This window comes from Peromyscus eremicus, chromosome 10 (genome assembly GCF_949786415.1).
Source record: "Peromyscus eremicus chromosome 10, PerEre_H2_v1, whole genome shotgun sequence".
Classification (NCBI taxonomy): domain Eukaryota; kingdom Metazoa; phylum Chordata; class Mammalia; order Rodentia; family Cricetidae; genus Peromyscus; species Peromyscus eremicus.
This window is the reverse complement of record NC_081426.1, coordinates 90,015,439-90,032,582: the sequence shown is the minus strand read 5'-3', so window position 1 is coordinate 90,032,582 and position 17,144 is coordinate 90,015,439. Positions and strand designations below refer to the sequence as shown.

The window sequence follows — 17,144 nt, the reverse complement described above, 5'->3', positions numbered from 1 at the left end:
TTTAAGAGTTTTGTTGAAATTTTTAATTACAATGTACTATAAAAAGTGTTAAACCCTGGGTCCATGAGCAAGAGATAAAATAATTATCAGGCTACTTTAAAAACCAGATTTCAAAGTTACCAGAAGGTACTAGCTTTTTAAAAAGTTAATGTTTCATATATAAATAAATGAGTCAGAATAAAATGAATACTTTGGTCCAGAGTCTCCTGGCAGCCAAGGCCTCCTGAGGTAGATCCATTGCTGAATGGGGATGGTAAGCCAGGGGAGCTCAGTTGTGGGTTTACTGCAGCTGAGGCCTGTCTGTGAACACCCTGTGCAGATGGTTCTCCATCTGCAGATCAGTCCTGGGAATTAACGCCCGTTGGCATTGCCGCTATACCTGCTCATTCACATCTTACTCCTCCCCTGACCTTCCCCGTTCTCACTCTCATCCACACAGCCTTCCATCTGGGAGGCCCCTTCCCGCTTTGCTTTCCACCAGATGACACTATTTGTATTAATGGTCTCAACCTGGTAACCAAATACCTGACGAAAGCAGGGAGAAAGGGTTTGTCTTGACTCGTGGTACGTAAGTGGACATAGTCCGTCGTGGTAAGGAAGATACAGTGGCTAAACCAGTCTAGTCTACGGGCTGAGAGTGGGTATAAGGCAGTTGTTCTAATGAAGTCTCTAAGAAGCAGAGAACTCAGGCCAGAGCAGGCCTGAAGTAGGGCCAGGCTGTAACCCTCAAAGGCCTACCCCACAGTGATCTACCTCCACACATATGCCTCCTGCCTCACCCAGTGTATGAGTCTGTGGGGTACATTTTACACCCAAACTATAACACTAAGTATTGTGCGTTAGTCAAATAGTCTGTAGTCACTTGAAGAAATTCCGTTCTCGTGAATAACCAATCCAGAGCGCCTGGTTGCTAGGAACAGGCGCGCTCGGAGCTGGGACTGCATGGGGGTACGCACCGGTGGAAGTAGTTTGACTTTGGGGGGCTCGTAGGAGTACTGCACCTACAAAGCTTTCTCAAACTGTGGGCCCAACATAACCCCGCGGCCTTGGGGTTGCTTATTGAGGTCCTTGATGCCGTGATTCATAGCACTGTGGTCTGGGCTTGTTCCTAAGGAGGCAGAATTGGGTTTCTCGTCTGTTGTCGAAGCCAATGTACACACGCTGGATTGCAGCCAGAGCTTCTGGCTGTACAGAGCCATTGGGTTGGTTTTTGTTTTGTTTGTTTGTTGAAGTTGTTTTAGTGGAGCTGGCTCAGAGGTCAAAAGCACTGGCTGTTCTTCTGTAGGACCAGGGTTCAATTCTCAGCATGCACATGGTGCCTCTTAACTGTAACTCCAGCCTCTCTTCTGGTTCAAGTGGGCAGCAGGCAGGCATACATGACCCACAGACGTGTGCAGACAAAACACTCGTACACATAATCTTTAAAAGATGGCTTGGTCATGTCTGAGTAACTTGGGGCTTCCCTTCCATCCACGACTCTCCGTCCAGCTCCTTAATGAACTGCATGTACTTCCTGCCTCCCGTTAGAAACCTGCAGGTTGGTTGGTTGGCCTCGCTTGCTGTAGATACAGGTTTTACAGTAGCCGTTACAGTACTCTGTAGGGTCCGTGTGTCCTCTCAGTTATTGAGGAGAGATGCAGCACACCCGAGCTCATAGTTTCTCCTCTCCTCTCTGGTCTTGGTTTTGAGTTCTTACTTCTCGCCTCCATATGTGATGCCTAGCTCCAGCAAGGACTCGGCTTTGAATTCTTGAGGAAGCTTCTGTTGTTGAAGATATTTATATAGCAAGCACCGACTTCTAGGTTACCTCAGAAATGGTCCAGCCACAAGTCCTCAGGACTGAAAGGTTTTGAGAGCGAGACGTGGGATATGAAGCTCGGCGTGAAGAGACTGACAAATTCCCCTTCTTCTCCTCAGGGGGACATTGTGTCCTGTGCCGGCACGTACATCCATGTGTGGAGCATCAACGGTGACCCTATTGTGAGTGTGAACACATTCACAGGCAGGAGTCAGCAGATCATCTGCTGCTGCGTGTCCGAGATGAATGAATGGGACACACAGAATGTCATCGTGACAGGACACTCAGACGGGGTGGTTCGAGTAAGTGACCTCAGAAAAGCCTCCCACTGTTCTCAAATACGTGCACACATGCACAAACGTCTTGAGGCCTTACATCCATGCTCAGGATCCTACCACTGTTCTCAAATATATGCACACATGTCTTGAGGCCTTACATCCATGCTCAGGCTGAAGCCTACATGATTTCTGCTGAAACCTAAATGCAGTACACGGGTTTTGCTGCTTTCTATGTGGGTTGGCATCACACAAAAGATGTGTGCTAACCTCTGTAGTCACTCAGATGCGTGGCTTTCTCTCAGGAGAGTTTCTTTTCTTTGTAACTCTGTTTCCCTTAATTGCGCCCTTTGTCAAAGCAGGGTGACTGGTCATCACCCTACTTAATCACAGGCTCAGGCTTAGAGACCACAAAGCTGATAGCCATTCCCAAACTACATGCCTCAGACAGCAAGCTTGGAGGTGAGGGTACACACCTCTGTCTGCATTCCTGAGGCTACAGCTTCCACTGCCAGATGTTTAAGGCACTACCAAAACTGCCACAGACAAATGTGCCTGGAGGTGGGATTTGTATTCCTGTATGCAGGACTTAAGAGGGGGTTTTGTAGGAAACAAGTTTACTTACGCAGTTACTGCCTTAGTTACTGTTACCATTCTGTTGCTGGGAAGACACCATGACCAAGGCATCTTGTAAAAGCAAGCATTTATGGGGGCTTACAGTCTAGAGGGTGAGTCCATGACCATCTGGCAGGGCACAAGAGCACAGCTGAGAGTTTACATCCTAGCCTCAGATTGAAGACAGAGAGAGCAGAAACAAAATGGAAAGGAGGCGGGGAGAGTGCCTGGGCCTAGTGTGAGCTTTTGAAACCTCCAATCAAAGCTCAGTGGCACACCTCCTAAACAGTCCACCCACTGGAACCAAACAGTCACATATATGAGCCTCTGAGGCCCATCCTCAGACCACCACACTGACTATGATTCTAAACTTTCTTGACCACTGTTCTATCCCTCCAGTGAGGGATAGCTACCGTGTGAGGCAAGTGGTCTCACAGGTTCAGAAAAACCTGTTTAGAGGCAACCAGTGGAACCGTCCACCTGGCCCTCAGAGTGCACCTTCATGAAGAAACATGTTCGCGGTCTCCAGTGTGACTCTGGAGTGGTGTTCGCGGTCTCCAGTGTGACTCTGAGTGGTGTTGTTTCCACATCATTTTATTACAGTTCTGGAGGATGGAATTTCTACAAGTTCCTGAAACCCCTGCTCCTGAGCCTGTGGAAGACCTGGAAATGCAAGAAGGCTGTCCTGAAGCGCAGATAGGTACTTACCACTCTGATTGTTTAGGTCACGGGGAAAACTCACACCGAGTAGCTTCAGTAGTCAAGGCTGGGTGCTGTGCACAGTACTGCATCTCTGCTATCATTTGTGTGGTCCTGTGGCCAGGTGTGCTGTACACTGGTGCCCTCTGAGTGAAGCAGGCTAGATACGGGAGTGGTTTTCCTGAAGTGCCGAGCCTCGGTTCTGGGGACATGGTGTTCAGTGAATCAGCTCCTCACCTCAGTTCTACAGCTGCTGTGCCCAGCTTGTGGGGTGCAGTGTGGACAGAAACAGGTGGGCGCCAGGCTCTTAAATTGTTAATAAGCCAAACATCAGTCCTCAGGCTGCCCACTCCTGCTCATGTGGGCATTAATTCCAACTGAAGACTGTTACCTGTTATTTCTGAAGTTTCCCAGTGAAACAGCCAGGTGATGTCTCTGCAGAGCGGCTGGGAACAGTGCTAGGAAGCCAGAGGCATCCTGCCCCATGCCGCTGTCTCCACAGAGGCTTCCCTTCCTGGTCTGGCACTGAAGACTTACTGGAAAGAATCAGTTTCAGTCTGATGACCTCATGTCACCTCAGTCGTTAGTCTCTACACACTGAGAATTGAATGACTTTGGTGACAGAAGAGGCTTCTCCAGGAAAAGGCACACTGTCAGAAGAGCACAGTGTCTGCTTTCTGTGCCAGAAAAAAATCCCATCAGCAGGACGTCCTGGTGCTTGCATTGTATTATTGATAGTGGGAATTCCTACAGGCTGACATGTAGCCTCAGAAGAGGTTATCTGAAGTGTTGGTGGGGGAAACATAAAATTCGGGAAATCTTGATTCAGTAACTGTTTGGGGTTGCTGTTTTATCTAAGGCATTGGATTACAGGGTCCAGGGAGAAGTGAGTCACTTTTCTTTAATGAATAATAGTGAACGATGAGATGGAAGAAGGGTCGTCCACAGGGTGAAGAGACATCCGTGTGTCATCGTCCATGTCTGTTGTACTGTGGCAGTTTTGCAGAAAGGAAAACAGTCCACAGAGAAGGACTGACTGTGCAGTGTCCCAGGGATGAGACTCAAGGAAGGCAGCCTAGGGGCTCCCAGGAGGTCAGAGCCATCCCTCGGCAGCTTGGGATATGACCTAAGTCTGAGCTGTGTGGCTAACATTGGTGTTGCTGTGTGTAGCCAGCTGCCGCATACGGGCTTGTTATCAGTTTCTCTGTGTGTTTGTGCACACGTTTTCCTATGCATCTCTCTCTGGGAGGTGTTGCCGAAGGAAATAGATAATTAGTGTTAGGACATGTAAAATGACAATGGGAAGAAAAGATTCAAAATTTAAACTTTCACAAGGAACTTCCTCGTCTTACAAGTCACGTGGTTACCGATGGCCGCAGCCAAGGCCGTGCTCTGACCTTCCTCCACTGTTTGTAAACAGAGTGCAGGGCTAATGGTTTAGAGGCATGTCAGGGAGGAGTCTGGGAGAGGGAGGAGGAGTTGGGCAGGACTGTAGACACAGGAGCTGTGAAGTTGTGTCCCCAAGTCAGGTAGCACCAGTCCACACAGACGTTGGGAAGACAAGTAGAGAAATGGTGTATGCAAGTCCAAGTGAGGAGGAGCAGGTTGTGGGGAGAGCCAGAGGAGCCACACTGTGTCAGGGAGTGTGTGCTCTGGGCTCTACTATGAAGGATAAAATGCCAAGCTACAGACGTTCTCAGACGTGGTCTAGCAAATGGAACTCTAAGACAGATCCTACACTTCCTTATTATGTGTAACCTTACTCGAAATACTTGGCTCAAAGGTGCTCTGTCAGCTGTGATTGTGCCTTCCACCTAACAGAAGGAAAAAGAGCAGGGACCAAAGTAAATCTCGCTGATGCGTCTGCCGTCTCTCGTTCCCCTCATGCTTTCCCAGGGCAGCAAGCCCAGGATGAAGACAGCACGGATTCCGAAACAGAGGAGCCGAGCGTCAGCCAGGACCCGAAGGAGACGCCCAGCCAGCCCAGCAGCACCAGCCACAGGCCCCGGGCCGCCTCCTGCCGAGCCACGGCCGCGTGGTGTACGGACAGCAGCTCTGACGACTCCAGGCGCTGGTCCGACCAGCTCAGTCTTGATGAGAAAGATGGCTTCATCTTTGTGAACTATTCTGAGGGCCAGACCAGAGCACATCTGCAGGGCCCCCTCAGCCACCCCCACCCCAACCCCAACCCCATCGAGGCACGGAATTACAGCAGATTGAAACCTGGTAACTTAAGATCTAGTGTCTTTCTCCCTGCCTGTGAATGGTGTGATAGGTTGTGTGTTTGAGCTCTGGGGTCCAGCTCCCTTGGGGCCCTATCCTTGATCAACTCTGTGGCCTGGCTACAGACAAAGGCCTCAGACAGGTCCCCTATAGATCAAGCTAGGCATGTTTTAAACAAGAAACCACAGTCCAAAAACTGCTTTGATTGATGTAGCTCCCTGGGTTTAGTTGGTCTCTGTCTTCCACTCTGTTCCAGGGTACCGCTGGGAGCGGCAGCTGGTGTTCAGAAGCAAACTGACTATGCACACGGCCTTCGATCGGAAGGACAATGCACACCCAGCTGAGGTCACTGCATTGGGCGTCTCCAAGTAAGGGCCAGGCTTTTCAGAGCCCATCTCTCTTCCTGGATCATTGCATAGCTAGGGACCTGTATTTCATCCCGATCCTTGAGGCCTGTATTATCCTGTGTGTCTGCTCTGATTCTTCTGGTCTGAAACTTGCCACTGTGTGGATTTTAATTCTCAACAAATAAACCAAATGCCATCTATGTGCTTTAAAGACACAGCAAGGTTTGAGCCAAGGAAAATAGAAATGGAAAAATAAATCCAGGCTGGGTTTGATTTTTTTGTCTGTTTTTAACTAACTCCCTCTGAGGGAATCGGGGCTTCCTCTGAACACCCTGAGCCCTGGACCATGTTTCCCTTCTCATGTTTTCCACAGGGATCACAGCAGAATCCTCGTCGGCGACAGTCGGGGCCGGGTGTTCAGCTGGTCTGTGAGTGACCAGCCCGGCCGCTCTGCTGCTGACCACTGGGTGAAGGACGAGGGCGGAGACAGCTGCTCAGGCTGCTCCGTGCGCTTCTCCCTCACAGAGAGACGGCACCATTGCAGGAACTGTGGGCAGCTCTTCTGTCAGAAGTGAGTGTCCCGGGTTGTGCAGATTCCAGGTGAAGGCTGTTTGCTGGGCCTGGCATGAGCTCTGCTTGGCTTTGGTGTACCCACTCTAGGATGCTGGTTTAGTGTAACCAATTTAGCTCTGTCCTCCTCTTTTTCTATGATTAAGAACTGTCATAGTAAGTACAGAAATCATCAAAAAGACCTGTCACCCTGACTTGAAATGCACATATTCACCTCATCACGATTGTTGTGGAGGTACACGGGGTGTGCGCACATCCACACATGGGCCTTCAGTCCAGCCCACCTCCGCTGATGGCATGCTCCTCTCCAGGAACTTTACTGCCCTCAGCATTTGTCTACACAGTATTGTTTTTTCAGCTTTACACGCTGCACTGTTTGCACTTTTCTGTAAAGTTGTACTCAGTCTTCTAACCCATTCACAGATGACCATTATTCTAGTATGTTCGCTTTAAACAGGGATTTTACTTCAGGACTTTGTAGGAACGTGTTCCTTATCTTTGCCTCCTAAGGAGTCTTGGTGTTACCTTTCCATTTTCAAACACTGTAAATAATGCTACAGAATATTCCATTCTAGATTCCCCCCCCCCCCAGGAGACAGACTAGGTCAACTCTGGACTTCATGTGTCATGCACATATTTCCTGCAGGTCTCTGGCTTCTGTTTTAACTTTGCATTTGGACTGTCTGGTGCAGAGGCTTCAGTTTTGGTTGCATTTATTATAGGTGCAGTTTGTGCATGTGTGTTAGGATGTGGGTGTCCTAAGTTTGATCAGACAGGAAACTAGTGTCTTTTAAAGTTTCCAAGTCTTACTTTTTACATTTAATCTTTGATCTCTTTGGAGTATAATTTGGCTATGATAAGGCAGGATGAAGGTGCTCACACGAGCAGGCCTCCCTTGCCCTGCACACACAGGAGATCCCCTGGACGTGCCACTCTGACGCCCACATTGCCTCACTGTAAACACGTCCACAGAAAACACCTCCATAATCATTTTCTAAGGCAAGTTCTGAGGTTCCGTAGGCAACATATGGTTCCAGGTGAGGAGGTGGCGGCCATTCCGTTGACTCTGACCAAACGCTCACGAGTTACTGAAGCCCCCTGAGCTTGTCCGTGGGTGAAAGATGGATAAAGACAGCCTGCTTTTAGAGCTGTTGAGAGTACCCAGTGATAGCAAGTGCAGAGACAAAGGATAGCTGGGATTTGAAGGTGTTCTAATTACTGTTTTTTCTTAAACCCCTGTTCTTAGTAGTAGATTGAAGGTGAATTAGCAGGAATATCACTGCCAGCATTTCTGACTGGAACTTGTATGAGGTGGGGCAGAGGATCCTGCCATGTAGCACTGTGCTTTGATTTTTTAATTACCGGTGGAGTAGCACCCCAGTGTGGTGCTCAATACTGCCGAATACCTGTTCTTTGTGTTGGTTTCAAAATCTTGAGTATAGGTAATTCGTTAAATTATCCATGGCTTTCTTTCATATGTGCGGTGAAGGCTCTTGAGAGCATTGGCTAAGTGGTAACTGCTGGCGCTAAGTGAGGCCCAGGAGGAAGCTGGGTGGGAAGGAGCGGCCTGGCCGCAGCCTTCCTGCCCTCTGCTCCTGATGGTGTCAGTCCAGTGACCCTCTTAAGCACTTGGTTTATTTTCTGACAACCAGGTAAACAATATGAATCTGCATCTCTGTTTTGTGAGAGTCCAAGCTCAAAGTGACTTTTAATGCCATGCCCAGCATCATTTCCTACTTTACTGTATGCAAAGAAACCCTCAGTACTTTTGAAAGACAATGGACATATGCCAAGTAGCCTATAGAGGCACTCCACAAGAAAAGCCGAAGAAATTGCTTTTAAGAAATGATTGCAGAACCGGGGTGCAGTCACTTGCAACACTTGCTAGCATGTTTGGTACACCCTGTATTCCTATTTATGAGGAACCAACAGTCTCACTTTCCAGGGTTCAATCTCTAGTACAGAAGAATAAAAATGATCAGCTGGGTGTGGGAACGTACACCTTTAATCCCAGCACTTGGGAGGCAGAGGCAGGTGGGTCTCTGTGAGTTTGAGGCCAGCCTGGTCTATCTACAAAATGAGTTCCAGGAACAGCCAGGACTACACAGAGAAACCATCTTGAAAAGCCACAAAAAAAGAAGAAGAAGAAGGAGGAGGAGGAGGAGGAGGAGGAGGAGGAAGAAGAAGGGGGGAGGAGGAAGAGGAGGAAAAGAAAAATGGTCAAGGAGATAAGCAAAATGTTGAAGGACAAAACTTGTGCAAAGCACCTTTTAGACAGGCAGTGGTTAAACAGCACATTGCTGGTTAGAACCATCCAGTATTTACCTGCTTATCCACAGACCCAAAGCATCATGGGTATAGCTGCATCCCAAATTGAGTGGTTGTGAGTGAACGCTGGAAATCAACAGGAGAGAAACGGAAACCTCATAAAACCTTGAGATTTGAGACAAAGGCAACATAGAAGAAAATATCCCAGCATACCTCTCCCCTTGCCCTGCCCTGCTGTGGTGCCGGAGAAGAGATGTCTGCCCTCTACCTGGTAGAGATGAAGGAGAATCACAGCAAAGCAGCCAGGCAGCCATGGGAGATCCTGGGAAGCGCCACAGCCCATACCGGCTTGTAGCTTTAGCTAGCCTCAAAACCTGAGTCTGCACAGGGGCCTATCACTTCATCTCCCAATGAACCGCCAGGAGCCATCTTGAAAACAGACCCGTTATCTGAATTTGGACTGCTCCAAGGTCAGAATACCATGAATCTTCTCACCTACAAGACTCCACAAATACTCTGCCACATTAGTTCCTGGGTAGCTGCCTCAGGATCCAAACATGGGTCAGCAGAGTAACCCTGACACCCAGTGTTAGGAGTTATTAATTAGAAAGCAGATGTCAGCACAGATTGCAAGAGGCATCAAGGATAGTGGAGCCTGTCCTCCAGGGTGTGGCCAGTTGTGACTAGTTTTACACAGGGACCTGGACAGAAGGAAGGCTGTTGACACACTGACTCCCACCCTCCCACAGAGTTCCCAAGAAAAGAACTCTGTGGTTCCATTGTTCCCATGCACAAAGGACCCTCCAGATGTCCGTAGCAGTGCAACAGCCACAGTCCCAGCCACGGGACACACAGCCTCTGGATGCCTGGACTTGGCCAGCGATTTTTGCATTCCACTCTCACCCACTCCTGCAAGCATTTCCGAATCAGGAAGAGGCAAGCTCCCAGGTCTTCCCAGATGACCCCCATGCACAGGGTGGGGAGGGAGGCTGCAATCTCGTTCTCTGCAGGCATGACCACAGTAGCAGCAGAGCGAATAACAGCTCCTGCTGTCCACACAGCTATGGTGGTCCCTGCCATAATCATAGAAACACACACTCTCTGGTTGTGTACTGCTGACCAAGGGGGCGTGAGTGCTGTAAGCGGGTGCTCTTCCTCTGAAACAGCTGGGCCCATACCTGAGTCAGAGGAGAGCCTTCAGGCCCCCCAACTGCACTGGTGCAGCTGGTGACAGGTTTTTACAGGTGGCAGTATCAGCAGCAGTGCCTGAGAAGACCTCCAGCACCTTTAGCAGTCACCGCTAACCCCCACACTGCCGTCTACTCCACACCTGACCACACTGCCGAGTACACCTAGCACACAAATCCACGATGCAGGGCTTCCCGCCAGCCTCCATCCAGAAGGTCCTGGCCCAGCACCACTAATGGAAGCCAGAGAGGCCGGAGATTGCAGTATAGTGCTTATCTGGACATAAACTCAACACTGCACAGTGGATACTCCAAGACATGGCCGTAGAATTCTCCCTATCTCATGAAAGTGGTGGAGACATTCACCCCTGTCCCAGCTTGCTTTTCCTGTTGCTGTGGTAAATAGCATGACCAAAGCAATTGGGTCAGAAAGGGTTTGGCTGGCTTACACTTCAAGGTTCATTTCTGAAGGAAGTCTGGGCAGGAACTCACAGTAACGGGAGAACCGTGGAGGAAGGCTACACACAGCTGGCTGCCTCTGGCTCACGCTCAACCAGCTTTCTTATCCAGTCCAGAGCCACTTGCACAGAGATGCCCCTGACCACAGTGGGCTTGGCCTTCCTGTCTCAATTAGCAATCGAAAAAATGCCCCATAGACACGCCCACAAGCCAACTGGATGAAGGTCCTTCCATTGAGACTCGCTTTTCCAAGTGACTTATGTGTCAGGTTGATGATTAAAACTTACCAGTACACCTCTCTGAGATGTACAGACCTCAATATAAGAACAGGAAAAGTATGAAAAACCAGTGTAATGTGATGCTTCCTCAGTGGCATAGCTCTGTATAGCCAGCTTCAAACATACCAAAGCAGATGAAGGCAGTCAGAATGGAAAGCTTACATAGCTGGGAATCAACAACTTGGGAAGTGAAGACTGGCTAAGGAGACCCTTTGGATGATGAGTGGTTGCCATGGAAGCTGGAGGACCTGACTTGGACCCCAGAACCCATATGAGAAGCTGAGCCTGGTGCTGCAGGTGCTGAGGGACCAGCCAGCCAGCCTAGCCTGGTCAGTGGTCTCCAGAAACCTAGTGGATGGCTCCTAAGGAACAGTACCTGAGGTTGACTTCTGCCCTGCACACGTACGTGTACACACACACACACACACACACAAAGTGAAAATTATGAAATACTGAAGGACGAAATGCAAGAAGACAGTAAAAGGCTGGAAGGCCTCCCGTGCTCACGAACTAGAAGAATGAATATTGTCAAGATGTCCATGCTACCCAAAGTAAGCTCAGATTCATTGTGGTCCCCTTCACAATACCAATGGCATTCTTCATAGAACTAGGGAAAACAACCCTAAAATTAATATGGAAACAAAAAGAAATCAGTCATAACAGCTACAGCAGCATGGTGCTGAAATAGAAGCAGACTGGTGGGCCAGTGGGCCAGTTTGCAGACACAGGTAAGCCTGTGCACTGTGGCTGACTGATAAGTTGCCAGACACACACTGAAGATAACAGCCTTTTCAACCCTGGGTTTGGAAAACTAGGTCACCATGTACAGGAGATTAATGCTTGACCCTCTCTATTACTTTGTATGGAAGTCAGCTCAAATGACTCTCAATGTACCGAAGGAGAACACAGGAGAGACACTTTAAGATACTGATTTAGGCTGGGCAGTGGTGGCACACGCCTTTAATCCCAGCAGAGGCAGGCAGATCTCTGAATTCAAGGACAGCCTGGTCTACAGAGCAAGTTCCAGGACAGCCAGGGCTACATAGAAAGGGAAAAAAAAGATACTGGTTTAGGCAGTTTTCTAGATCAGACTCCAAAGCACCAAAAGGAAAACATGACAAATGGAATCTCATCACACTAAAGATTCTGCACAGAAAAGCATGCGATGAGCAATTGAAGAAACTGCCTATAGAAAGGGAGAAAACCTGCTAGCTATTCACAGGATTCACATCTAGAACACGTTCACAAAAACTAGATAATCTAGATTAAAAACTGACCCGAATAGATACTTCACAGATAACCAATAAATATATAAGATAACACTCAGGGTCATTAGGCATTAGGGAAATACAAATCAGAGTGACAGTGAGATTCCATCTGACCCTAGTCTGAGTAGCTGCCCCCAATACAACAGTAACAAATGTCCCTGGGGACAGGAGGCTCTTACGTACTGTTGTGAGATGTCAATCAGTGCAGTGGATGGAAAACTAAGAACGGCCACGCGGCCCAGCTATCCTTGAGTATACATCCAAAGAAAGGGAAGTCAGTCAGCATATGAGAGACCTGCATAGCCGTGTTCATCGTAGCTTGAGTCACAGACGCCACAGGCAGGGTCGGCCTAGGTATCCAGCAATGAATGAGTGGATTCATAGTTACAAAATGGCTGTAGATGAGCCACGTGAGCAGAGTTCAAATCTAGGGACCCACATGATGGAAGATGAGAACAAACTCCCAGAGGTCCTCTGGCTTCCACATGTGCTGCATGCACACACACATGCTAAATAAAATGTAAGAATGGTATAAATTTCCGGTGCATATGTACACACACCGTATTCGTTGTCCTTAAAGGATGACGGAATGAAGCTGAAGGACATTTGTGCTAAAAGAGATAGGCCATACAGAGAAAGACAAATATATCACACAGTCAAGGCCATATACTGAAACTTAAAATGTGAATAACTAAAAGTTGGCCTGACCTGAAAGTAGTGATGAGTAGATATTAGTTAAGGTGCTGGGGGTGGAGACAAAGACAGAAGGGATGAGTGGTTGGATAGTGCATGCTTGCACATGTGTAGAAATATCCCTGAATGCCATTGAGAAATATGTAACTAATATAAATTGTCAGAAATAAAATGAGCAGTTCCTAGGAGGCAAGAAATTCAAAACAAGGAAACACATCTAAGTGGGCAGTGGAGCAAGATGGGCATTGAGTCTTCCAATCAAAGGGGGAAGGTTAGGCTCAATGACAACATTGCCACACCTGCCACACCCATAGCCAGAAACTGGGAAACAGCCCGGCATGTGTGTGAGGTCACGGGAAACTCAAGGTGGTCAGATTTTTACTCACACCATGTGGAGCTCAGGGATGAGACTCCGATCTCCTGGCTGGTCATCAGGCTCCCCTCCACCACCCCCACCAGCCATCTCCCTGACCCAGAGCAGTGGTTCCCAAGCAGTGAAAAGCTACTGGCCTCAGGGTAGATGCAGTTTTGCAGCCTCGCAGCTGGGTGAACCCTCACTCTGTTGTGTTTTTCTCATTTTCTCCTGGCGTCTCCGCAGGCTACTCACTGCGGTGTTCTTTGGTCCTGGGCCAGCGGCACGAGCACCAACCAGCGTGGCGCTGGGCATGTTCTGGTGTCCTGCTCTCTGACACCAGGCGGCTGCTTTCCAGTCCAGTCTCACATTGCCCGTGTCCTCACCACTGGTGGCCTGTGGAGAGGATCTGTGACTAACTTCTCTTCCCTTCCTTCAGGTGCAGTCGATTTCAGTCAGAAATCAAGCGCTTGAAGATCTCCTCTCCAGTGCGTGTCTGTCAGAACTGTTACTACAGCCTACAGCACGAGAGAGGGGTGGAAGATGGGCCTCGAAACTGCCGGGACTGAGGGGGCTGACGCGACCATGGCCTGGGGAGCTCTTGGGGTCCTGCCATGGCTCTGAGGACATCGAAGCAGTCTCCATTTACCCACCTCTTCAGGCTGAGTGTTTGAAGTGTCGAGTTCAAAGGGATCATGGATCACGGGTTCGAGGCTGGTGACTGGCAGGCACTATGCCGTGAACAGCCCACGCAGAAAGCAAGGTGGTTCCCAGGAGTGTTTCAGAACCCGGGTCACCCATAGTGTAGCTGTCTCCAAGAGCAAACGCCGTGCTCCCAGCTGTCTTTCTGGCATCTCGTTTTTATAGAGCTATTCATCCTTATTTGGAAAAAATCAACAAAAACTTTTAAAAATAAGGCTTCTAGAAAACGGTTGTAAATCTGACTTCTTTGCAAGCAGCTGTGTATATTGTAAATAGGTATAAAGGCCTTTTTTTTTCTAAATAAGGACCTAATTGCCTGTAACATGAGACTTCAAACTAAGCCACTAACTCAATGAACTATTTAAGGTTTGTCTAACATCTCTCAATTATAAATATGGGTTTTTTTATCCTCAAAGACATTATCTGTAATATTTTTTTCCTGTTCAAACCAAGCCTGTGTGCCTGATATCATTTCTTTCAAGTTGCCCACAGTATCTCCACTTAAAAATAGGCTAGTAACCAAAATATTGTAGCCCTGCTTTAGGAGCTAGTGTGGGAGAAAAGAAGTGTGGTCATGGGGTAACCTGTGAATACCTGAGCATCGTGTTCTGGCTGCATACCGCCACAGTGTTGTTCTGATGTGACGACGGGCCCCGTAAACTGACCTGTGGGCTGCGTGGTCCCAGCACACCTCAGCATCGTCTAAAGGGGATCAGGTGACCAATGTCAGTCAAGCAGAGCATAGCCCTGCCTCAACTAATGAAAATATATTTGCATGTAACCCCAAATTAGCTTCTCTGCATAGAACATAACAAGTGTGTGTCTTTGGAGACACTGTGTTCTACTACATCTTATTTTCAAAAAAGAGTTTAAAAAAAGTGTACAGAATTAACATTTAAACCTTGTAAAACTGGATCATGTCAGAACTGCTTAAAATGAACCTTTACCATTTAAGGCCATCTACCTGAAAACAGTGAGATTTATACTGTATCGATGTCTATTTTTTTGGTTTTGCTATGAATATAATTACAGTATTTTAATATTTAGTTATTTAATTTGTTCTACTAGTTGGATACAGAACACACAAATCCAGGAGGATTAGCTGGTGGGAGCTAAGAGATAAGTTTATAGAGAAACGGCTTTGGTGGTGGGATTTTTTTAAAATGTGTGTTATGTACATAAATATAAATATATATATATGAAATCAAATAAAACAATTAATCTAGATTTTAACATTTTCAGATACTTAGTGCTAATAATATGAACAACTCTAAAAGCCCTGTGATTTGAACAACGTAGAATCACTAATGGCCCAAGAAGGACAGGCCTTGGCACCCTCACAGAGGGAGGCATCATTCAAAGGACAGTGGCTTTGGCTTCCCTAACTCTCCATCTTTAGCCCTGGTGACAGGCACACTTATGCACTAAAATGCACATATATGCACATGTGTCCAGAAATAGGCATTTGGTACAACAGTGACCTTGTACCCAATGGGCTGAAAGCAGCTTCAGAACAAGTTTGTTCTTCCTGATCAGCAGGTCTCCAGGAGAAACCGTGACGGCTGCTTTAGTGCCTTATGTTTCCCAAATTTAAACCTTCCTTTCGAGGTTTCAGCCTGCAGTCTATGATACATAGCGAAACTGACTCCAGCACTTCCATTTCTAAGCGCTCAACTAGACACGTGGAGGAGGGTTGTTGGCATTAACTCTTCACTTGAAGAAAAGTTGCTTTTGCTTTGTTTTTCTTTCTGTGTCTCACGCACCGCCATCCCCCCATCGAGTCCTTAGGAGGACACTGGTGTTCCCCAGTTGCAGAAGCTGCTGCTGCTGCATGGTGGTGGGCTGGCCCTGTCTGCCTCTGGATGCTTTGTAGCAGTGTTACTCTACACTTTTTAAAAGAAGCGCCCCCCTTTGGCCCATGACCCACATTTCCCCATACCCAATGGCAGAGGTGTTTCCAGGACTTGACTCTAGGAATGTGTGTGTAGCCACCTGAAGCTTGTTTCTCTGTCTAGCCCACAGTTCTATGGGATGAACGCTCTTACACTTTCAAACACAACTTCCATAGCTAGTAGGTGGAAACCAAACCCCTCACAATAGTATTTCCTCTGGCAGCTGGTGCTGTGGGCAACTTTTTTGTTCCATCAGTTTTGGTTTTTGTTTTCTTTTCACTTCTGCAGAAATCACAGTCACTCACATAGGGCAGCGCACTCACTCACGTCCGCTGGCTCATTGCTTCTCTGGTAATTCCTCTGTGTTCTGTGCCAATCTGCTTAGCAACATTGTGTGTGTCCACTTTCCTGTGGTCTGTATTCTTTTTCTGAGTACCTCACGGGGCTCCAGCCTGATCTGTTGATCCTTCTACCCATCCATCCATCCATCCATCCATCCATCCATCCATCCATCCATCCATCCCTACGCATCCATGTACTCTGGCACATCCGTGTGTAGTGTGCAAGTGTAACGTCATGCTTTTGAAGACAAGAAGTAGCTGCCCATAGCAGCCAGCCCTCTGGAGAATAGCAAACACTCTAGATAAGTTATTTTGCACTTTCTTATGTATAAAGGTGGTAGAAACTTATTTTTGCTTTGTATCATTTAAATACATTTTGTTTTGGTAAAGGAACTGTGTATAAACTATTTATGCTGTTAAAATGTTTTTAGAAAGTATTTTTAATTTCAGCAAGTTTGGTTACTTGTTGCATGACCATTATTAACAGAGCTGACTTTCTGTGTCAGTGCGATGTATATTTTTGTCCCGTTGTTAACTTGTGAGCCCTAGTACTGGCCAATTATTTGTACAGCAACAGAAGTAAATTGAAGATACTGGCTACGACTGGATTGATTGTGGACTTTTGTACTATATTGCAGAATCCAATATCTGTTTCTCTGGTGGTTATGTAAAAGGCCTGAAGAACTCCGATCTAGTGTGCAGTCTGTGATTCTGAGTGTTCACTGTATCTCTGTCTGATGCAAAAAGGTAGACAATTACAATCCGTGATTAAATGCAATAGTCCAGGTACTTAAGTATTTTTTTCATTTCAAATAAATACCTACTATTTACCACAAAAAAAAATTTGTTTTAAATTAAATTCTTCAGAGAAGTAAAACAAAAGTGATTCTAACTCCTCTCCTCCATACTTATGTTTTCCTGGTTGTGCATGTTTCTTTCCTCTCTGCTTAAATTGCAGAGATGAGCCGTTAGGGTTACAGTGCATCCTTATGAACCAGGCTTTCGACATCCGGAATTCCCAGCCATGCTGGGCTCCCCAGGCTGGTGACTGGGGGGTGGCAAAAAAGGGAGGCCAGTGGCTTCCGGGGGACATGCTTTCAAATTTGAATTGGCCTATCAAAAAAAGACCTTTTTGCATGATTTTGGTTCATTTTTTTTCTAAGCATTGTTTTCTATT

General features: G+C 47.3%; 1 protein-coding gene across 1 annotated transcript in view; it reads left to right on the top strand.

The window, feature by feature from the left end:
- The window catches only part of Wdfy3 (WD repeat and FYVE domain containing 3), a 220,212-nt gene extending 203,456 nt beyond the window's left edge, over positions 1–16,756 (top strand). Inside the window, exons 62-67 of the mRNA XM_059274816.1 lie at positions 1,918–2,100; positions 3,292–3,388; positions 5,284–5,613; positions 5,867–5,978; positions 6,331–6,528; positions 13,472–16,756. Of these exons, the coding sequence (XP_059130799.1) occupies positions 1,918–2,100; positions 3,292–3,388; positions 5,284–5,613; positions 5,867–5,978; positions 6,331–6,528; positions 13,472–13,601 (1,050 nt within the window). The 3' untranslated portion in view covers positions 13,602–16,756. The remainder of the gene's footprint in view (positions 1–1,917; positions 2,101–3,291; positions 3,389–5,283; positions 5,614–5,866; positions 5,979–6,330; positions 6,529–13,471) is intronic.
- Positions 16,757–17,144: the final 388 nt, after the last annotated feature.